Source organism: Hyla sarda, chromosome 7 (genome assembly GCF_029499605.1).
Source record: "Hyla sarda isolate aHylSar1 chromosome 7, aHylSar1.hap1, whole genome shotgun sequence".
Lineage (NCBI taxonomy): Eukaryota > Metazoa > Chordata > Amphibia > Anura > Hylidae > Hyla > Hyla sarda.
Genome location: NC_079195.1, coordinates 185010771 through 185034072, shown reverse-complemented (window position 1 = coordinate 185034072; position 23302 = coordinate 185010771). Strand labels below are relative to the sequence as shown.

General features: G+C 44.8%; 2 protein-coding genes across 3 annotated transcripts in view; both read left to right on the top strand.

Annotated features, from left to right (window-relative positions):
• The window catches only part of LOC130282872 (oocyte zinc finger protein XlCOF6-like), a 114609-nt gene that overhangs the window by 82576 nt on the left and 8731 nt on the right, over window positions 1–23302 (top strand). The gene's annotated exons all lie outside the window — the stretch shown is intronic.
• Window positions 7165–23265, top strand: LOC130282882 (gastrula zinc finger protein XlCGF66.1-like). 2 transcript variants are annotated; one of them, XM_056531789.1, is made up of 6 exons: window positions 7165–7855; window positions 16581–16736; window positions 17858–18049; window positions 20775–20883; window positions 22293–22381; window positions 23130–23265. In XM_056531789.1, the coding sequence occupies exons 2-6, from the start codon at window positions 16629–16631 to the stop codon at window positions 23154–23156; spliced, it is 525 nt and encodes a 174-aa protein (XP_056387764.1). In that variant the 5' UTR covers window positions 7165–7855; window positions 16581–16628; the 3' UTR covers window positions 23157–23265. The 2 variants fall into 2 exon arrangements, with proteins under 2 accessions (XP_056387764.1, XP_056387763.1); XM_056531788.1 differs by having other exon boundaries at window positions 7169–7855; window positions 22290–22381.

The window sequence follows — 23302 nt, the reverse complement described above, 5'->3', positions numbered from 1 at the left end:
GGTTTTCCCCACTTAGAGGGTCAGGGGTGGGCGCAACATTCTTGGCAAAATGTTTTTTGAGTCCCATCTTTCTGATGGCCTTGAATAAGTCAATCTGAAAGTCAATTTCATCAAAAGATTCTGTCAAACTGAAATTCAATCCTCTAGATAATAACTTAACACAATCCTCGGGTATCTGAACATTTGCAAGATTAATAACATTAATAATGTCCTCCTTACCCATGTCCATTATCTCCTTGAGACTTGCTTCCTTTTCTTGCCCCGCCCCCGCCTTGTCCTCCTTCGGGTTGTCCCCCATTTTTTTATGCTCCTGCGGAGCGGGCTTCTGTATTTCCACTATTAGGGTCATCGGAACAACTCGAATCTGAGTCGGTTGTCCATTGATCGTTGTTTCGATTCTTTGGACAATTTTTCCTCTTAGATGGTGTACGATTTCCCCAATCGTATATCCGTCCTGTTTCGAAGTCGAGCTAGTCCCTAAGGAATTTGTCTCTTTTTCTGTCTTTTGTTTCAGCTTGTGTTGTTAATAGCTTTTTTTCCAACTTTTTCATGAATGCTGCGAACTGTTCCTCAGTGTACCGAGATCTCAACTCCAATTTGGCTCTGCATAACTCCTGTGTAACCAGATTATATTCAACTTTGTTTCTCTTAAGGATGATCCTCATCAGACAAAGTGAATGCTCCAGGTAGGCTTGTCTCCACTCATTCAGAAAACTGTCATCCTCAAGGAATTGTGACGACTCCTTGTATGTCCGCAGACCCCTAGGTGCTCTATTGCATGCATCATAAGAGCACAGGGAATTAACAGTCCAGAACAAACGTACTTCCTTTTCGGAGAGTGACATCATTTTTTGTTCTAGTGGTTTAAGGCTGAGCATCTGTGGGGTGTCCTTAGACTCACATGCGGTGAAATAGGCACCCACATCAGTTCTTCCCACGCTAAGTGCCGTGCCGACTTCGGGTTGCGAGGGTTCCCCATCGGTTTCCATCATCCAGAATGGGATCAGAGGTATATGGCCCTTTGTAGCTGCGTGCTCAAGTTGATGCAGTCAAAGATAAACACACGTGATTTCCACCAAGGATATACAACTGGCACTGTTGCTAATAACAGGGTCTTAACCTCTCCAACCTCCTCAGTACCCGTCTGTCAGGCCCAATGCCTGATTATGGAAACATACATGTGTTTTATAATTGTATCTATGTATTATCCAAGACATGGGTGAGGGGTCATTCAGACGGTGTATCCTTTTTGTGTATTGCATTTTATTGGGGGTCTGGCTGTTTGTTTGTATCTCCTTTGAAGTCAGAGGCCCTTTGAAGCAGCAGGATGTAAGGGCTCTCTGGTCCCATCATATAATCAAACAGATAAGGGGTCAGGAAGAGAGATGCCCCACCTAGCGGGATCAGAGGGGAGGGGGGGGGGGAAATGGAGTTTCCCTCCAGAGAAGCAGAGATAAGATTTAAAATGCTGGACTCAACTGTTGTTCAAGGCTGTGCCAAAGGTTGACAAGAGCTGTACTCTCACTGACAAGGACGGCTATATCATCATGCTGTAAGAACTTCATCTTTTGTTTTCTGAACTTGCCTTGCTAAACTCTTTCATATTTTTGTAACTGTACATCATTTGTTTCTGTATTTTTATATAGTCAGCACTGTGATACCTTTTATCAGATTAAATGTTTAATTATTCAGCTCTGGTCTTTGATCTCTAGATATATGAGCTCACCTTTCTGAAGGCAGCTCTGGTGGAAACACGTTTACCTCAGGGTTAATTTGGTGACTTGCTGGGACTAGTAGTGGATACCCAGAGGTCTGGCGTCTTTAACCCTTGCACCATCACACTCTCTCTAATGTCTTGGCTGGACCGATAGGGTGTGATCGTGACACTGTCGTATACAGGCACAGTCACCTGCTGTAGCTTTTTGCACTGGTGGTGCACAGACTTGTACAAAAAGCCAAAGTGTCCAATCAGATATACTTCAAAAGGAGAGAAAAGACGGCAGCTCACCGCACTTGCAAATCAAGCTTCTTTATTTCCAGCAGCGTGAGTGAACATACAACTTTTTATAGGTTGTACATCTTGGCAAAACAATAAAGTAGAACTCTGGGATATGAAACTTATCCCCTATCCTAAGGATAGGGAATACGTTTCAGATCGCGGGGGTCTGACTGTTGTGGCCCCCCATGATCTCCCATAAGGGGCCGTCGGCTCTTTGCCGAAGTAGCGCATTTCCCCCCAATACATTTCCATGGCAGAGGTGGAGACTGCTGAATGCAGCGCTCCGGCTCTTCCATAGAGATGTATTCAGGGGGCGTGTTGGCGTCATGCGGTGGCCGGAAACACCCCCTGGCCACTGATTGCCAAGGCCTGTACGGCAGATTGCGGGGGACCCCAACGGTTGGACACCCTGCTATCTGAAACTTATACCCTATCCTTAGGATAGGGGATACATTTTCTTATCCCAGAGTACTCCTTTAACCTTTCTAATATACATGGCTTATAAAATCATAGCTTTGTCCAAGCAGAAGCACAGGCATAGACAAAGTCCAGTAAGTGAGCGTGGGCTATCACTCCTCTGTGCTCTCTCCTGTCTCATGGAACTCCTCTGGGCTCTCTCCTGTCTGATAGCACTCCTCTGTGCTCTCTCCTGTCTGATAGTATTTCTCTGTGCTCTCTCCTGTCTGACGGTACTCCTCTGTGCTCTCTCCTGTCTGATGGTACTCCTCTGTGATCTCTCCTGTCTGATGGCACTCCTCTGTGCTCTCTCCTGTCTGAGCACTCCTCTGTGCTCTCTCCTGTCTGATAGCACTCCTCTGTGCTCTCTCCTGTCTGATAGCACTTTTTAAATTAGTTTTATTGAAGAGTAAGTAAAGATCAGCCGACAGGCGTGTCACAGTCACACCCTATCGATCCAGCCGAGACGCTAGAGAGAGTGTGATGGTGCAAGGGTTAAGGCCACCAGACCTCTGGGTATCCACTACTAGTCCCAGCAAGTCACCAAATTAACCCTTAGATAAACGTGTTTCCACCAGAGCTGCCTTCAGAAAGGTGAGCTCATATATCTAGAGATCAAAGACCAGAGCTGATTAATTAAACATTTTATCTGATAAAAGGTATCACAGTGCAGACTATATAAAAATACAGAAACAAATGACATACAGGTACAAAAATATATAAAAGAGTTTGTCAAGGCAAGTTCAGAAAACAAAAGATGTAGTTCTTACAGCATGATGATATAGCAGTCCATGAGAGTGAGGGTTCCAGCTGTTCTTAGGATGGTCTTGTCAGCTTATGGCACAGCCTTGAACAACAGTTGAGTCCAGCATTTTAAATCTTATCTCTGCTTCTTTGGAGGGAAACTCCACCCCCCCCCTCCCCTCTGATCCCACCAGGTGGGGCATCTCTCTTCCTGACCCCTTATCTGTTTGATTATATAATGGGACTAGAGTGCATGACTTCAAAGGATACCAAACAGCCAGACCCCCAATAAAATGCAATACACAAAAAACAAAGGACACACCATCTGAATGACCCTCACCCCCAGGTGTTAGTTTATACACAGATACGATTATAAAACACATGGATGTTTCCATAATCAGGCCTTGGGCCTGACAAGGCCCATGAAAGTGAACAAAGTCCAGTACATAATACAATAGATCAAGGCGCATGAAGTTCAATGCAATTGAACAGAATGTATACGACAATGTAATTAACCATAAAGTGCAGTATTTCGAACAGTATAACAAAAACAATAGAAAGAACAGAAACTGAGGTAAACCATTACAGTCTGTGAACATACACCGATAACACTAATGTGGAGTATGGCCTTGAGGTAAGTAGGTGCTACCTTAAAGGGCTACTCCGGTGAAAACCTTTTTTCTTTTAAATCAACTGGTGGCAGAAAGTTAAACATATTTGTAAATTACTTCTATTAAAAAACCTTAATCCATCCTGTACTTATTAGATGCTGTATACTACAGAGGAAATTCTTTTCTTTTTGGAATGCTCTCTGATGACATCACGAGCACAGTTCTCTCTGCTGACGTTGTTATAATAATAATGCTTTATTTAATGTTGTCCTTAGTGGGATTTGAACCCAAGTCCCCAGCACTGCAAGGCAGCAGTGCTAACCACCGAGCCCTTAGCATTCATCTGCTATGCATCATTGCTAAAATGGACAGAGTTGTCAGCAGAGAGAACTGTGCTCGTGATGTCATCAGTGTTCCAAAAAGAAAGGAATTTCCTCTGTAGCATTCAGCAGCTAATAAGTACTGGAAGGATTAATATTTTTTAATAGAAGTAATTTACAAATATGTTTAACTTTCTACCACCAGTTAATTTAAAAGAAAAAAGGTTTTCACCGGAGTACCCCTTTAATGTCTACACAACAGACCCATGCATGAGGATGTAGTACAGAAGACTGACAAACACAACATAGAAAAGGCACATATGGATAGCATCACAAAACAATCACTCTTGGTCCCTGGGGAGAGACATAGTGATAGTACTCCTCTTTTCTCTGTCCTGTCCTCAACTTGGACAAAGCCATGATTTTATAAGCCATGATTTCTATAAAAAGGAAATTATTTTTTCTTATGCAGTAAATTAGAATGGTTAAAGGAAATATGCAGCATAACACTTTTATGTCCTCCTGTGCCTGGGCAGCAAAAACAAATAAAACAAACTTTAGCTCACCTTCCTGCATTCCCCTGTTGTTCTGGTATTGGCTGCTGACCGCAGTGTGACATTTAGAGCCTAAAAAGCATGGAGCCCAGCATCAGTGGAGGAACGGGACGTTCTTCCACCGCTGCTGGGCTCCGTGCTTTTTAGGCTCTAAATGTCACGCTGCTGCCAGCAGCGATATCCCGCCTCGGCCAGTGCCGGCCCGAGCACCTAACATGACCTATCACCGGCCGAGGCGGGACATCGCTGCTGCTGGCAATATGCTGACCGCAGCATGACGTTTCGAGCCTAAGAAGCACGGAGCCCAGCAGCAGCGGAGGAACGGGACGCTGATACCGGAGCAATGGGAACGTAGGAAGGTGACTTAAAGTTTATTTGTTTTTGCAGCCGGGCACAGGGGGAAATAAGTGTTACGCTGCATTTCTCCTTTAATGTTTTGCCGAGATGTACAACATATAAAACGTTTTTTAATCTGACAGTGCCCATTTGAGAATAAACTGTTCCATGTACTGGAAAACACTGCAAATAGATCATGTAATATTGATTTTCAAGGATTTGTGTGCACTCTGTTCAGACACCATATCAATAAGTGCTAAATAGGTATTAGAGGGGGCTATAAATGTCAGTGAAGTAGAAGTAAAGACTGCAAGAGAGTTTATAAAAGTAACTTATCGCCGCTAAAGGGATTGTCCATAATTATACGCTGCTTCTTTCTTGCAAAAACAGCACCACTCTTGTCCACAGGTTGTGACTGGTATTGCAGCTTTGCTCCATTGAAGTAAATGGGACTGAGCTGCAGTAGTACAGACTTCCTGTGGAAAGGCGTAGTGCTGTTTTTACATTTTTGTAATCCTGGACAACTTTATGAAACTGTTACAACAGACAATGATAATGTCATTTGTTATATTGCCCATTAGCGTCTGTGGACCTCCAGCTGTTAAAAAAAAAAATCTCCCACCATGCCCTAATAGCAGCTGGAGGTCCCTTGTTTGGAGACCACTGGAGTAGACTTTAATACAGTTATAATAGACTGTTAGGCTATGTTTACATTTCGGAATTTTTGTGTGGACTTCCAAATTGGAATTCTGCACGGAGATTCCAGAGCAGTATAGTCCTGTTAAAGTCAACTGGATTATGCTGCGCTGTGCACACAGTGGAATTTCTGTGACAGATGGTTTTTTTTTGCAAGGAAATAGCGAGTTCTATGTGCGCAGGAAGAATGAACCTGTTCGCTCTTTCTGCGGAGTCCGCACGGAATGCATAGCTATCTATGAGACCGTGCATTCCCGTGTGGTCTTAGCGCTGGCATGTTATGAACATGTTAGGTGTGTGGACACTAGGGGTGTGAATCGCCAATAATTTGGCGATACGATTCGAATCGCGATACCAGTGTGGCGATTCGATATATCCCGACATATCGCGCTACCGTCTAGGTGACGATACATCACGATATATCCCGATACATCGCCCACCTGGGAGCATTCATAGATCCCAATAGACGCCGCTGTCAGCTTTAACAGCGGCGATCTAGTAGTCCAACGCGCACTTTTCTAATTTTATCCCACCCGGGCTGCAAAATAAAAGAAAACGCAATTTCTCTTATCTGCCAACGAGCCCCCGGAGCTCCGGTACAGGTGTTCGGTCCCCGGGCTGTATTCTTCTTACTTCCTGTTAGCCCAGCACGTCACACGGAGCTTCAGCCTATCACCAGCAGAGGCGGGACATCGCTGCGGCCGGTGATAGGCTGAAGCTCCGTGTGACGTGCCGGACTAACAGGAAGTAAGAAGAATACAGCCCGGGGACCGAACACCTGTACCGGAGTGTACCAGAGCTCCGGGGGCTCGTTGGCAGGTAAGAGAAAGTGCGTTTTCTTTTATTTTGCAGCCCGGACAGGATAAAATGAGAAAAGTGCGTGCCGGACTACTCCTTTAAAAGCCAGCCGCGGCGATCGCCGCATGCTGGCTATTAGCGGCGGCCCCCGGCTACTGAGAACAGCCGGGGGCTGCAGAGTATGGAGTGGGCACGAGTCCGGAGCCCGCTCCATACACAATGCAGAGCACCGCATGCTGGATATTAGCGGCGGTGATGCATCAGCGGTCCCCGGCTACTGAAATCAGCCGGGGGTCGCGGCCTGCCCGGCTCCACAAATGTGGAACTTGTATCTCCTGATGCCCGGGACATGCTGTTCCGGGCGTCAGGAGATACAAATTCCACATCCCTAAAAGAATCGATTCAAAAATATTTTGAATCGATTCAGTATCGCCAAATGAAAAAAATCGTGATAATCGCGCAAATCAATTTTTTCTTACATCCCTAATGGACACTGCACGGGAATGGCTATGCATTTTATGTGGAGTCTGCAGAGAGAATGATCTGGTTCATTTTTTCTGCGGACACGGAAATCAGAATTTCCGTGCCAAAAAAAAAAATCTGGAAATTCCACATACAATGGGACTCTGAATTCTCCGGTGGAATTCCAATGCAGGATTCTTCTGGATGTGTGAATATGGCTTTAATGAGACGTTTACATATTGTCTGTGGAATAAAAAAAAAAAATTAGTCTTTTACACTTAAGCAAAATAAAAAATAAATTATACATTCAGGAAAAAGACTGAACTAGTTACTACATTTTGGCTATTAATTGTCCCACCGCTCTATACGTCTCAGCACCTATGTGGAGGTATTCCAACTTATACTGAGTCCTGGCACATGAAGGGTCTTATTTCCATGCTGTATAATGAACTCTGTATGGTGGTAAGTTGTATTGTCTTCAGTGCAGGAATTTGGTTGGAAGGGTTACCTTTGTGTCTTACCCCTGCTACACATACTGCGTAACAAAATCCAGAATATGGAATAACATAGTGACGTAATTTAATATTACAGCCCCACCACCAAAAAATCCGAGGACCCTGCCCCTGCAAAATGGCCTCCGTTATACATTTGCAGGGCTACAGAAAAATGGCCGCAAGCCATCTCCACAGCCGATGCAAGGGATTTCTTTGGAAACTGGATTGTGTGCGCAGTGCTCGGCGGAGGGAACGTATCGCGGACAAGCTGCGGGTCACATGGGTTCTTGAACGTGTAGAAATACATTACGGACAGGGGGACATAGAAAAGAGTCGGACCGGCTACTTCCGGAGCGAGTGGTTGTCGGCTCAGTGAGTGCTCAGTGTATGTGTTTCCGGAGAGATTGCACCTTATTAACCCTCCATAGCCCCCGTCTCCTCCTGCAGTGTACAGTATTGGTGTTATAGCCGGTGTAGTGAATGTCATAGTGTCTTATTCTATGTGTAAGGCCAATATGAAATGTCTGCTGCCTTCCCTATAGACATTGTGCCCACAGTCCCCTCTTACCTTATATGCCAAATACATACACTATGGAGGAGATTTATCAAAACCTGTCCAGAAGAAAAGTTGCCCATAGCAACCAATCAGATCGCTTATTTCACTTTGCAGAGGCCTTGTTAAAAATGAAAGAAGAAATCTGATTGGTTGCTATGGACAACTGGGCAACTTTTCCTCTGCACAGGTTTTAATAAATCTCCCCCATTGTGCCCACAGTCCCCTCCTCCCTTATATGCCAAATACATACACTATGGGGGAGATTTATCAAAACCTGTCCAGAAAAAAAGTTGTCCATAGCAACCAATCAGATCGCTCCTTTCATTTCTGAAAGGCCTCTGAAAAATGAAAGAAGCTATCTGGTTGCTAGGAGCATGTTTTTATAAATCTCCCCCTATATGCTAAATCAGAGCTTGACAAATCCAAAGCGCCAGGTCACCATGACGAATAAAAATTTAGTGGTAACGTTAATGTTTTTGTCAATAGGAATTGTCCATCTAGAAAAAATAAAATAAAACAGTTTTACTTACCTCCACCTCAGTTCCTGCACTCTGTCTCCGGATGGTTACATGAGCAGAGGATGTTAGGTGACGGTGCATTGCCGTAGAATGAGATTTGCCATAGAATGAGATGGTCCGCCTCCATCACATCCTATTGGCTCACTCTTGTCACGTGACATATTTAAACGTCACGCATCGCTGCGCACAGCAGTCTCAGTTTGGCTATCACAGGGAGAGGATCTCCTCTCCCTGTGATAGCTGAAGCTGCGCGGAGCTCACATGGGCTCTGTGGCCTGACAGAAGCTCACACATTTACGCAGCTCATATACATTTACTGTATTATTAGTAGAGCTAGGGGGGACGGGGAGTAGAGCTACGGGGGACGGGGAGTAGAGCTACTGGGGGCGGGGAGTAGAGCTACGGGGGACGGGGAGTAGAGCTACGGGGGACGGGGAGTAGAGCTACGGGGGACGGGGAGTAGAGCTAGGGGGGACGGGGAGTAGAGCTAGGGGGGACGGGGGGAGTAGAGCTACGGGGGACAGGGGGAGTAGAGCTGCGGGGGACGGGGAGTAGAGCTAGGGGGGACGGGGAGTAGAGCTACTGGGGGCGGGGAGTAGAGCTACTGGGGGCGGGGAGTAGAGCTACGGGGGACGGGGAGTAGAGCTACGGGGTCGGGGGGAGTAGAGCTGCGGGGGACGGGGAGTAGAACTACAGGGGACAGGGGGGAGTAGAGCTGCGGGGGACGGGGAGTAGAGCTGCGGGGGACGGGGAGTAGAGCTGCGGGGGACGGGGAGTAGAGCTGCGGGCGTGGGGCGCTCAAGGGGACGCACACTGATGACAGCGCCATCGGGCATAGGGATCCCGATAGCGCTGTGGATCAACAGTAAATGTATATGAGGCAGCCGTATGAGCTGCGTAAATGTGTGAGCTTCTGTCAGGCCACAGAGGCCATGAGAGCTCCGTACAGCTTCAGCTATCACAGGGAGAGGAGATCCCCTCCCTGTGATAGCCAAACTGAGACTGCTGTGCGCATCGATGTCACGTAAATATGTCACGTGACAAGAGTGAGCCAATAGGATGTGATGGAGGCAGACCATCTCATTCTATGGCAAATCTCATTCTATGGCAATGCACCGGCCGTGCGGTTTATAATCCATGTCTGAGATGTCCACCACAGCGATGTGTCCTGTATTAGGTTTGCTGGTATCGAGAAAGTTGATATTCTAGAGGTGGAGCTAAGCACCTATTGCTCATGGAAAAAGAAGCCTGTTGGATAATCTGAGTCAATGCGCTCGGTCCCCTGGGATTAAATGACAGGAATTAGATGGGTGCTTTTCTCCACTAAAGCCTTCCAACTGTGTATATATTTTTAAATTAGGTGTTGTTTTTATAATCACTTATATTTGCACTTTGTATCTTGCACTGATATTAGGTTTATATAGTAACGCCCATCAGGTTACTGCATAAAACTCCACCTTGACGTTCCAGATCAGTATGGGCCAGAGGAAGCGCCATCGAACGCGAAACTAGTTGCCGCCCCTGTGTCACGCCTCCACCTCACCTGTATCACATTACTCCCCGTGTGTCTGTCCTGTGTTAAGCTGTCCACTGCTGATATGAAATAAACATAAACGCCAAAACATGCACAAGAGTATGATATTTCGGCCTATAAACTAAAAGGGGGTAGCCCTGCAATTATTATAATAACCCCTAAAGTGAGAATAGTAGTATTAATTTACAGCAGAGAAAATCCCTCAGATAAATGTGGCACTGACTACCATAATAATCTATATAGACTCCAAATATACAGATAACACAAAGAACACAGGAGCTATTAACATAGGTAATTAAATAATTAATCTTTATTGAAATACATTGTTCAAATACATAAAAACAGTTAAAAAAGGAGAAATCGGCAGCAAAAGGCGGCAATACCTGGGACATACAATAATTTAATACTGAGTACCAGTGTATGAAAATTGTACTGTAGACACAGGGTGAAATAACAGCTTTATATAGTCAATATCAATGCGGCAAACAGCTTGGGCTAAAAAAGCCTTAAAGGGGTACTCCGGTGAAAACCTTTTTTCTTTTAAATCAACTGGTGGCAGAAAGTTAAACATATTTGTAAATTACTTCTATTAAAAAATCTTAATCCTTCCAGTACTTATTAGCTGCTGAATGCTACAGACGAAATTACTTTCTTTTTGGAACACTGATGACATCATGAACACAGTGCTCTTTGCTGACGTCTCTGTCCATTTTATCAACCATGCATAGCAGATGTATGCTAAGGGCTGCATGGTGGCTCAGTGGTTAGCACTGCTGCCTTGCAGTGCTGGGGACTTGGGTTCAAATCCCACTAAGGAAAACAATAAATAAAGTGTTATTATTATTATAATAACGTCAGCAGAGAGAACTGTGGTCGTGATGTCCTCAAAGAGCATTCCAAAAAGAAAAGAATTTCCTCTGTTGTATTCAGCAGCTAATAAATACAGGAAGGATTAAGATTTTTTAATAGAAGTAATTTACAAATATGTTTAACTTTCTGCCACCAGTTGATTTAAAAGAAAAAAGGTTTTCACCGGAGTACCCCTTTAAAGGAGAACTCCGGTATGGGGAAAAAAAAAAACGTATCCCCTATCCTAAGCATAGGGGATAAGTGTTAGATCGCGGGGGGTCCGACAGCTGGGGCCCCCTGCGATCTCCTGTACGGGGACCCGGCTCGCTCCTGCTCAATGCAGGAGCCAAGCGTTTTCAACCACAGCCGAAGCTGTGGCCGACACGCCCCCTCCATTCACTTCTATGGCAGGGCCGGAGATTGCCAAAGGCAGCACTCCGGCCCTGCCATAGTAGTGTATGGAGGGGGCGTGTCGGCCGCAGTTTCGGCTGTGGTCAAAAACGCTCGGCTCCTGCATTGAGCAGGAGCGAGCCGGGTCCCCGTACAGGAGATCGCAGGGGGCCCCAGCTGTCGGACCTCCCGCGATCTAACACTTATCCCCTATGCTTAGGATAGGGGATAAGTTGTTTTTACCGGAGTTCTCCTTTGAAGTGCAGGTGCAGACTATGCTAATGCCACATATAAGTATCAGTAAAAACTTAAAGCAACAACCTCAGTGTATACATACCAGAGATAGTAACGAATAGTACTAGAAGTCCCAGGATGCTGCCACCCCTACATGTGTTTCGGTCCACTGACCTTCGTCCGGGGGGACCGTGATATGAAATAAGCCTGAACTTTTGCATCGGTACCTGTGGTGAGTGCGTTATCTTCTGCCTTCTATTGAGTCTATGAGTTGCCATGTATGGATCTTTTGGATAAGAGCACCTCCACTACCATTGCCTTTGCTGGACAGATACATATGCAGTTATGCCTGTCATAATATAGTTGGACGCGCTAATTACATCACATTAGCAGTGCCAGACAGTTCTTTCTTTCATTGGTTTCTGAGAAATCCAGGTAGGTTTACGCCCCATTCACATGGCAAACTGTCTGCCCACAAAATATCTGGATGGACATTTCTCCATCCAGGGCGCTAGGAAATGTGTCTTCTCCGTACAAGACAATGCATTTTCAAGCAAATTATCCAGAAAGAATTGAAATGTCAGTTCTTTCTGCCGAGTCCAGAATTGGAATCTCCATGACAGATGTATCCACAGTGGAAAGTACGCCGTTTGCACAGAGAAGTAGTATCTCATTGAGAAACATTGGAGTCTGCTAAAACTGAATTTCCAAGCAAATTTTTCTGCCGTATTCAATTTTCTGTGCCGTATGAGCAATACCAGGGGCCAGTGGGCAATTACAGCAGCATTAGGTCCAACTCACTGCCTGTTCCCAGTTCACTCCAGTGTGCCTAAGCACACATACAGTGGGAACAATGAACATTTGTTCATATTTTATACTTTGAGGTGTATAAACTTATAAACTCCAAATCTAAACACCTTAATCCAGGGCTGTGGAGACGGTAGATAAATGTTCCGACTCCGACTCCGGAGTTTTCTGTGCTTCCAACTCCGACTCCTCTGTATTAATATGTGAATGTATTTTGTACATTCCTTGAAGGAAAGAAAGGCAACATACATGTCATTACCACAGGACTACTGGCTGGGAAGCCAACAGTCTACTGTATTGAACAGTTTGTGTGCTGATCTGCTGCTGAAGATAGGGCAGTAGGAGGATCCAGGAAGGGGCATTTATTATAAAACATGATTTCCCTAGTAGAATCCCATAGTCAAGTTTGAAGGGGTACTCCGCCCCTAGACATCTTATCCCCTATCCAAAAGATAGGGGATAAGATGTCAGATGCACCCCCGGGATCGCCGATGCGGCACCGCGCTATCATTACTGCATACCGCGCTATCATTTCGCTCTGTGCGTAATGACGGGCGATACAAGGGCCGGAGCATCGCTACATCATGGCTACGCCCCTCGTGATGTCTAGGGGCGGAGTACCCCTTTAAGCTAACAATCGAGTTTACAAGTTTTTATAGCCTTAGCTGAATGGCAGCAGTTTTTCCAATGGTTTACAGCTTCAGTCTTGAACTATTGACCCTCCATTCCCTTCACTTATGCAAGTGTCTCTAGTCCTGCAAAAAACATATTTACTTAATCCCTTATCAGTAAGAGGCTAGGTTACCCATGGGTTCCCTGTAACAGCAGAACACAACACTATGGAAAGTATAAGTATTGCCGCTCCTAATTGTGCGTTGTGTGCCAAATAGTAAAGCATATGAAAAGCATGCTTCTTCACGGTCACTTAATGTGTTCGTTTTGCGGTTACATGAGGCACTGCATGCATTGGTCTTTATTCTTATAGTAGAAAATTCATTAATTATAACTTTTTGTGAATTGGGACATTTAAACTTGCTTTTTTTTATTTTTCATTCCAATCTAAATTTAGTAGGAGTCGGAGTCGGTGCATTGTTTGCCGACTCCAGGTACCCAAAATTTTGTCCGACACTGACTTCGACTCCACAGCCCTGCCTTAATCACTATTATAGGCAGCATTTTGGTGCACCTTTGAGGCCGGCAACATAGCCTACTTGGGTGGAGCTCATGGCCTTCCTCCCTCCTCCCCTTGTATGTGTGCTTAGCCACACTGGAGTGAACTGGGAGAAGGCTGTGAGTCGGACCTAATGCTGCTGTAATTGCCCACTGGCCCCTGGTATTACCCATACGACACAGGTAGGTTAGTGCTAGGTCCCGTGCCACTTGAGAAACCTTGGCGTTGGTGTGTGGGCTCAGGTATGTCCTTCATATAAGGATATACTGGCTAATGTCTCAATTTTAACATCATTTTGAGGGTTAGTCATGTTACTGTCTACATCTACCACAGTAGTGCACCTACATTTTTGTATTACTCTAATTGTTACACATCCACACTTTTCATCGGGTGTAGGATGCTATTGTGGCACTTGTAGTCTGCTACAGGCATCGCCCATTGTATGCATTTCATGCTGGGAATTGCCCTTAGCAAAGACCACAAGGGCAGGATCTGCGCACAACTGCATTTGGGGTTGAGCACCTCCTGCCCTTTGAGACGTTTTTTTATTGTTGTTCAAAAACAACTTTTTGACAGTCCCACTCACTGCAAGTCCTGTACAGTTTTTCAATATTCTCCTTTTGAACGTTTGGCCCTTTAGTCACCCCCAAATAAAAGGATCCTTATCACACCTATATGCCATGCTAAACTCCCCTTCATTTGGTATAAAGCTCCCCTTTATGTCCCAATGGGATGCAGATATCAATGTCACTGCCCTCAAAGTACTTCATAGAGCGTGCTATGTACCATAAAGGCTTCATGCAATTCTCCCATCAGTTGCACTCTTGTGTTTCTATGGTTGGGCTGGACAGAGAACCACTATTCCTATTTGGTGGTCCTGTCCAGTTGTTTCACAATTGCTTCTTGCTGCTAGGATTTACATAGCTTCACTTCTGTCTGTGAGCGGAGGAATTACTAGGGTTAATATACATGGCAGAATTTCCGAGTGGAAAAATTCAGCTTGGAAATTCCAATTGCGGACTCCACAGAAAGAATGAACATGTCAATTTTTTCTTGCTGAATCTGCTTGGAAATGTAATATCCTCTCTTCCCCCCCCCCCCTGATAACCCTTTAGGGGCTCCCCCCCCCTTGTTAACCCTTCAGGTTCAAGCACTGTCCCCTGCCCTTTCCTCCTGTTAACTCTTCAGATACTGATTTCCCCCCCCCCCTTCCCTTTCTTAACATTTCAGGTACTGTCTCCTCTGCTTTCTCCCTGATAACCCTTCAGGGTCTGTTCCCTCATTCCCCCTGTTAACCCTTCAGACACTGTCCAATTGTCAGTTGAAGCCCTGGTACTAACCACTGCGTAATGGAACACTGCACTAGACTTGTATCTCTGACCCACTCAATCACAATGTGGCCTTTCTTAAGGTCACTAGGATCCTTAAAGGGGTACTACACTGGAAAACAACTGGTGCCAGAAAGTTAAACAGATTTGTAAATTACTTCTATTAAAAAAATCTTAATCCTTCCAGTACTTATTGGCTGTTGTATGCTCCACAGGAAGTTCTTTTCTTTTTGAATTTCCTTTCTGTCTGACCACGGTGCTCTCTGCTGACACTTCTGTCTATTTTAAGAACTGTCCAGAGTAGGAGCAAATCCCCATAGCAAACCTCTCCTGCTCTTGACAGTTCCTAAAATGAACAGAGGTGTTAGCAGAGAGCACTGTCGTCAGAGAGGAAATTCTAAAAGAAAAGAACTTCCTGTGGATCATACAACAGCTGATAAGTACTGAAAGGATTAAGATTTTTTTTTACAAATTTACAATTTAGAAATCTGTTTAACTTTTTGGCACTAGTTGATTTTAAATATTTTTTTTCCAGTGGAGTACCCCTTCTTGTCCATGTTTCCTGCTTCCAACATAACAACTTTAAAACATGTCTTTTAATTTGCTGTCTGTTATAGCCTACCCTTTGACAGGAAAAATTGACCATTGACCAGTTGCCCATAGCAACCAATCCGATTGCTTGTTTCATGTTTGAAAAAGCCTCTGAAAAATTAAAGAAGCGATCTGATTGGTTGCTATGGGCAACTGGTCAACTTTTCCTCAGCACAGGTCTTGATGAATCTACCCCCGGGGTGTCCCCGTCGCTCCGGAACGTCTCTGCTGCCCGGTATCCTCGCTCTCCGTCGCCGCCATCACGTCGCTACGCACGCCGCTCCTATTGGATGATGGGACGGTGTGCTTGACGACGAAGGAGAGCGCCGGCCATGCAGGGGATCCCGGCATGGAGCAGTCATTCGCCGATTTCACCGCGGCGATCCCGAACAGCCCGACTGAGCAGCCGGGTTAGTTTCACTTTCCCTTCAGACGCGGCGGTCAGCTTTGATCGCCGTGTCTGAAGGGTTAATACAGGGCATCACCGCGATTGGTGACGTCCTGTATTAGCTGCGGGTTCCGACTGTTGATGGCCGCAGGGACCGTCGCGATATGACAGGATTTTAATGTGTATTTGCCCTATAAGACACACCAACTTCCCCCCCCCCCCAGTTTTGGGGAAGAAAAATTGCGTCTTATATGGCGAATAATTCGGTAAATGGTATTTACTGGAGCACAATGGCAATGTGAACAAGCCCTTACTATGTTAAATAAGGTAATCAAGGTATATATACACCTAGGTATCCTAAGATTGCCTGGACAAAAAAAAAAAACAATAAACACATACACAAGGGGATACGAATAAGATGCACGTGGTGGGGGTGGTGGTGTCGGTGGGGTGATAAGGAACCTACATATGATCTGTAAGTGAGTAACAATTGAAGGTTAAAGAGAGTCATCCAAATGTATTATCCAGGGCTGCCAAGTTCTGTCAAGTGCCTTTGTAAGTCTGTAAGAAGGCTGGTCAATTTATCATTTGCCATATTCCAATTCAATTTCAACTTGACTCATTTCAAAGGTATAGCTGGAGTTTTCCAACTGGTAGCAATAGCCTGTCTGTGGTTTTACTGTTATGTTTCATCATTACATATAAGAAATACATAATAATTCAGTATAATGTTTTTCCTTTTAGGTTTCTTCAGTAAAGGATCTGTCCTGCTGATGTCTCTTCAGCAAAACAATGTTCCTTTGTCTGACTGATCGACTGAGGATGGACAAGGACAGAAAAGACATAGCTGACAGGGTATTAAACCTCACCCTGGAGCTTATTAACCTGCTGACTGGAGAGGTAAGGGATCTGTCAAATGACATTGTCAAGCGTGAATGTGTGTGATCATCATCAGCTACTGTGGCATCCTCCAAGGTAGTGTTTTCCAAACAGTGTGTCTCCAGCTGTTGAGCAACTACAACTCCCAGCATGCCCAGACAGTTGTAGGAGTTGTAGTTTTGCAACATACATGCGACAGAATTCAGACACACTGTTGGGCAAACACTGCCCTAAGGGTATGCTCGCATGCTGCACATCTGTTGCAGGAAATATTGCGTTTCTGCATGAAAACAAATAAATGTATTACAAAATCAGTTGTAGAAATGCTGTGGATCAGTTGAGGAAATCTGCAGCAAATCTGCAGTGATTGAACATATCCTAAAAGAAACAATCTATAGCAGCTGTAAGTGGGGCACTGAAGGTGTACCTGCCCTGGGGACAAGCCATGCTCTGCGCCTTGGGGACAAGCCGGGCTCTATGACATGCCTCCGGCTTACACATCAGGATGATTGACAAGCCAGGAGCCTGTACAGAGCCCTGCTTGTCCCGCCCTCACTTCCTGTATTTTGTCTCCGTACAGAGACACACAGGCAATACCTGCAGGCAAAAGACAGCATTTTCTTCTCCCATAAATATACATATTTTGTAAACAATGTATATTACAAATATACATATAATGTTATAACCTACATTATATTAAACATTTTGGCAAATGACAGTGTCCATTGAAGCCACAGCTATGGGAGAGGAACTGGCAGGAGTGTTGTGGGAGAATAGAAGGCATGGTAGGAGCGCTGTGATCAAGATCTAAGGAAAGCAATGCATTCTGGGAATTGTAGTACTGAATTTGAGGGAGCTTTCATGAATTTGAGGGAGACAGTGCTTCAAATGATGCTCAATCAGGATGTAGTGAATAGCAATATCAGCTGAAAGGAGGTACATAGTCACAATACAATTTTTTTATAATTTTTTTTGCTGGTTTTAGAACTAGGACAGCTAGAAAAACAATGATGCTTCTGCTTACCTTTTTTTAACCTAATGTCAGAATACCAATTTCATTTTGGTTAGAATATACGAGTACACGGCTGGAGGGTTTCATGTTATGTATATACTGATATTTATCAGTCTCTCCTCATGCACAGAATTATACAGTAGTAAAGAAAACATCTGGAGAGTGTTTGACTTCCAGCAATCATCGTTATATATCCAGAAGATGGAGCAAAACCCAGAGTTCCATTGTGGAGCCTCCACCGCATGAGAGAAACCATGAGAGAAACGACAATGAGAAGATCCTAGAACTCACCACCCAGATCATTGAGCTGCTCTCTGGAGAGGTGAGACCTGCTGTAAATATTAGGATGTTATACAGTAAATACATATGTTACGAAGAAAAATGAAGCGTTGCACTCACCACTAGATTCTTCCACACCGACCGTATGTTTATTGTATAGTTCAAAACATCCGATATATTTCATTAAGACGCCATTGAGAAGGTGCAAAGGCGAGGTTAGACATTATACTGTAAGGCTATGTTCACAAGATGGAATTCCGGATGGAAATTCCGCAGCAGAAGAGTCCTATTGATTTCAATGGGATATTGCTGCACTGTTCACATGGAAGTATTTCAGATGTACCAAACAAATGCCCAGTCTAGAATCTCACCAGGTCATACAAATGAACTGGTGCATAGTGATAGCAGAAATGTATAGCTTCAAGTTTATTGTAGTACACAGGAATGACGCGTTTCAGGATATACAAACCCCTTCTTCAGATTAGGCAAATTGCACAGGATCCCCCTTCTCAACATACCTCTGCTTGAGGTTATATGCGTATGTAATATACGCTCCAGGTGAGCGGCCACTTTATAGATTCATACCTTGCCCCCACTTTTGTATCAATTAGGGTGACGCACAAGGCGCCTCCTCTGAGCCTTTCTTTTTTCTACTTCTACACAGGTTTAAATAGACAAGCTGACACTCATTCGGCACTATGTACCATCTCACGACTCAATCTTTCCCGCAGTACGCTGGCTTGCGGCTGAGATGGTCAGCTGCTGCAGCTAATGAAAGCTTATTCTGGAAGATAGTACAATGTCCTGGTAGGCTGGAATAATGAGCTGTCCTAGATGATAGAACAGCCACCTCTAAGCTGGCAGGCTGAAGTGGTCACTTGGCACAGTTGATGGAAGCTTGCTCTGGATAGTATCACAGCATCCTCCGAGCGTCTCCTTTACAGCAGGTTGATGCAGAGTGCGCTCCACTAGTATGAAAATTAAAGGACATCTATGGTGTAGATTTTGTATAATCCCCTGTGCCCGGGCTGCAAAAAAGAACAAAACAAACTTTAACTAACCTTCCAAAGTTCCCCTGTTGCTCCGATATCGGCATCACAGTCCTCCGGTGCTGGACATATTCCTGCTTCCTGGGGACTGTGACTCATACTGCTCTCAGCATATTGCTGGCCGCAGCGATGTCCCTCCTCGGCTGAGCGCACTGTCATGTAAGGAGCCCGGGCAGCAGGGAGAAGGCGGGGCCCGGGCTCCTTACATGACAGTGCACTCAGCCTATCACCGACCGTGGCGGGACATTGCTGCAGCTGGTGATACGCTGAGTGCAGTATGAGTCACCTTCCCCAGGAAGCAGGAAGAAGTCCAGCACCGGAGGACCGTGACGCTGATATCGGAGCAACAGGGGAATGTCGGAAGGCGAGTTAAAGTTTGTTTTGTTCCTTTTTGCAGCCTAGGCACAGGGGATTATAAAAAATAAAAATAAAAAATCTACACCATAGATGTCCTTTAATTCCCAGACTGCATAGATCTTTACAACAGAAAATCTTTGGAGATGTTATTGGTGCGTCTTTTAAAATAATCTATAGGCTAGACATGTTTTGGGGTGCAAAAAAAATTCATAAAAGGCCACCTTCCTCAGTAGCGATAATGCAGTCTGAGATGCAGTCTGTCCGGGCATTAATCTTCTAACAGTTTATTCCAAGGACAATACAGTTTTGGTTGAGAACATTTTGGGCTAAGTTGAAATGCAGGACAATCAGCTTATAAGTATTAGTCGCTTCAAACCGCATTTCTCCCTGTCTGCTCAGACAATGTGGGAGATTTATCAAAACCTGTGTAGAAGAAAAGTCGACCAGTTGCCCATAGCAACCAATCAACTCGCTTCTTTCATTGTGAAAAGGGCCTCTGAAAAATGAAAGAAGTGATCTGATTGGTTGCTATGGGCAACTGGTCATCTTCTCCTTTACACAGGTTTTTATAAATCTCCCCCAGTTAGTCTCTAATATTTCTCTGCAAGGACCCTTACCTCCCCTTTTGCACCAGCTTTAATTCTGTTTCGTGCAAAAGGGGAGCTAAAGGTTAATGCCCTTACAATTGCTCCATTGTCTGGTGACCTCTCTCCAGCTGGCTAGTTTACAAGACAATGAATTTGTGGTAAGTTCACAATTTTCCACCTAAAGGATAACTCAGGGATGTAACAACTTATCCCCTATCCTAAGGATAGGGGATAAGTGTTAGATAGCGGGGGGTCCAACTGCTGGGGTGCCCTGGCTCCCTGCATCGAACGAGAATTTTCGATCACAGCATGATGGCCAACATGCCTCCTCCATGCAGTTCTATGGCAGAGCCGGAGATTGATGAAAACAGCGCTCCAGCTCTCCCATAGAACTGCATGGAGGAGGCGTGTTGGCCGCCGCTTCCTGCTGTGTTAAAAAATGCCCATTCAGGGAGCCAGGGAGCCCCAGTGGTCGGACCCCCAGCGATCTAACACTTATGCCCTATCCTTAGAGGATAAGTTGTTACATCCCGGAGGTATCCTTTAACACATTAGATGTGTGACACTGTCACAGGTGTTCTGAGGTATAAAAAAAATAAGTGGAATAAAAACAACAAAACTTTATTTGATCAGTCAGGGTCTCAGTATCAATCTCTAGATTAAGCTAGGCACGCGGCTGTGCGCTTCACTCCCCAACTCACTGTCCAATGGGAATGTACCCATATACAGATTAAATGTATATACTTTTTGTTGTGTCTGTCTTTGTCCGCATTAGGGTGAAGATGTGGCTAATGTTAAAGTGGAAGTAATAACAGAAGAAGAAATATATATGAGAGGTGGCCAACAGTGTAAAGAGGAGGAAATTCATGTAGATACCAGCCCAGGTAAATTGTGGCCAGTACATTCTCCCTTGTCAGTAAACAACATTGTGCTATAGGTCAGAATTCATCAGCCCTACAACCTTGTTTTGCTCCTCTCAGTGGTCTCATTAGGGGATATTTATCAAAACCTGTCCAGAGGAAAAGTTGCCCATAGCAACCAATCAGATTTTTAAAGGGTAGCTCCCACCATCACTTTTTTTTTTCTGTCCCTGCCTATTACCCATCTATCCCTAACCCCCTCCCTGCCTTTAAATTTTTTTTTTACCATATTAAAAATGCCTTTTTGTCTGCCTGGTAGCGTGCTCACTACCAGGCAGACTTCCCCAGCAGGCACCACGTCACTGATGCCTGCTGGGGCCGGCACTTCCGCCCGTAGTTCACCTATACAGGGTGCCTCCAGCTGTTTCCCCACTGCAACTCCCAGCTTGCCCTGACATCTATTGGCTGTCAGGGCATGCTGGGAGTTGTAGTGGGGAAACAACTGGAGGCACCCTGTATAGGTGAACACCGGAGCACATACCGCTCCCTGCCGTGCAGCCCGCAACCCCTGCCCCCATCGCGCCGCTCAACTCGCTCCCCTCCCCCTTAGTTCACCCAGAGTACCCCCTCCCCGCAGCGCAGCCCGCAAACCCAGTTGCCAGGCTTCAACGAGTCGAAATTCAGTGGTGACGTCACTGCTGAATGCATTCGGCCACTAGGAGGGCGACCCCTAGTGGCCGAATTTAAAAGTGATTTTAAACTGTTTTAAAATCGCTTTTTTTTAATTAAACTATATTAGAGATATGTTGTAGTACTTAAGTTCTACAACATATCAATTTTTTGTTTTCATGTCAGTGCCCATTTAAGGCCTCTGCAAAATGAAAGAAGTGATCTGATTGGTTGCTATGGGCAACTTTTCCTCTGCACAGATTTTGATAAACCTCCCCCATTGTGTCCACATAAGAGTGAACATGTAGACAGAGGCAAATTTATCAAGCAGGACAACTCAAAAAATATTCACCATCTTCATTGGTAACACTTTACTGTCCACTCAAAAAATTTATTTAACCTATGTGCCCAAACTGCATAAAAAAACAAAAAAGCTTCTATTCACCATCCTTGCTCCCTCCTGTATTGGCACATTGCTGCTCAGCCAATCCCTGGCCGCAGCGATGTCCTGCCCCGTCAGTGATTGGCTGAGCGCTGATGGGCAAAGCTGCGGCTTAGACCAGGTGCCCAAACCAGAGGCTGTGAGGGAGCAAGGATGGTGAGTAAAAGCTTTTTTTGTTTTAGTATGCAGTCTGGGCACATAGGTTTATTACATTTTTTCAATGAAAAAAAACTTGTAGAGAGCAGCTTTGAGGGACATATAGACTGACCAATTATCAGATAATTTAATAGACATGTATTAACCACTTTGTTATATTCAGCAGATGGACCTAGTAACAACAATGCCCCTGCTCCTTCTCTCTGTGCCCAGTACTGGAAAGAAAACAATCCTAGAATCCCACAGGGTCATCAGGTAAATGAAGCTGATATCTGGTCAAATACTCTGTATGATCCTAAGGGCATGTTCACATGGGCAAAACCTCAGAATTAGCACACCATGTGGAAGCTCCTGCTGATTTTAATGGGAGCGTCCATGCAGAACCAAGCGTAAAAGTGACATGTCTTTTCTTTTTCTGTGCAGAAAAATAAACTATGTAGGTTTTTTACCCCCTTCCCGCTATAGGACGTATGCATACATCCCAGCACCAGACACGTTCGCGCGCTGAGATGTATGCATACGTCCTGACAATCTCCTGCTCTGCTGTGTGCAGCTCAGGAGATCGGCGGCGGGACCCGGCTGTCAAGCTGCCGGGCAGCGACCGTGCCAGTCCCAGCAGCATTTACCCCATAGATGTTGTGATTGCCATAATTGTACCGACCCACAGAATAAATATAACATCACTTTTAACGCACAATGAACACCATAAAAAAAATTTAAACGCCAAGAGTTTTTCACAAAAAATGCTGCATGTGTCAACAAAAATGCACCACTTATATAAAGTACAATATGTCACGAAAAAACAATCTCAGAATCCGCTCAAAAAAAGCATTCTAAAGTTTTTACAATTTAAAGAGACACGTCAAAGTTTTTTAAAAAGAGCCTGGTCATTAAAGGAAAAACCAATATTTGTTTTTACATGTGTATACGTGCCCTTAGAGGAGCTGTGTTCCTACTGCACACTAAGCTCCATATAACATGTTGTAATGATGTTATTGCTTAGGATTCTCATTCTCCAGCCATCTTCTGACTTCTGCACGGATTGTTTACATCCTGAACCAGGGCGAAGATCTGTCTGATATTAAAGTGGAGACTATAGAAGAAGACGATGAATGGGGGGATTATCAGTGTAAACTGGAGGAAATTCCTATAAATCTAAGTCCAGGTGGGTAATAT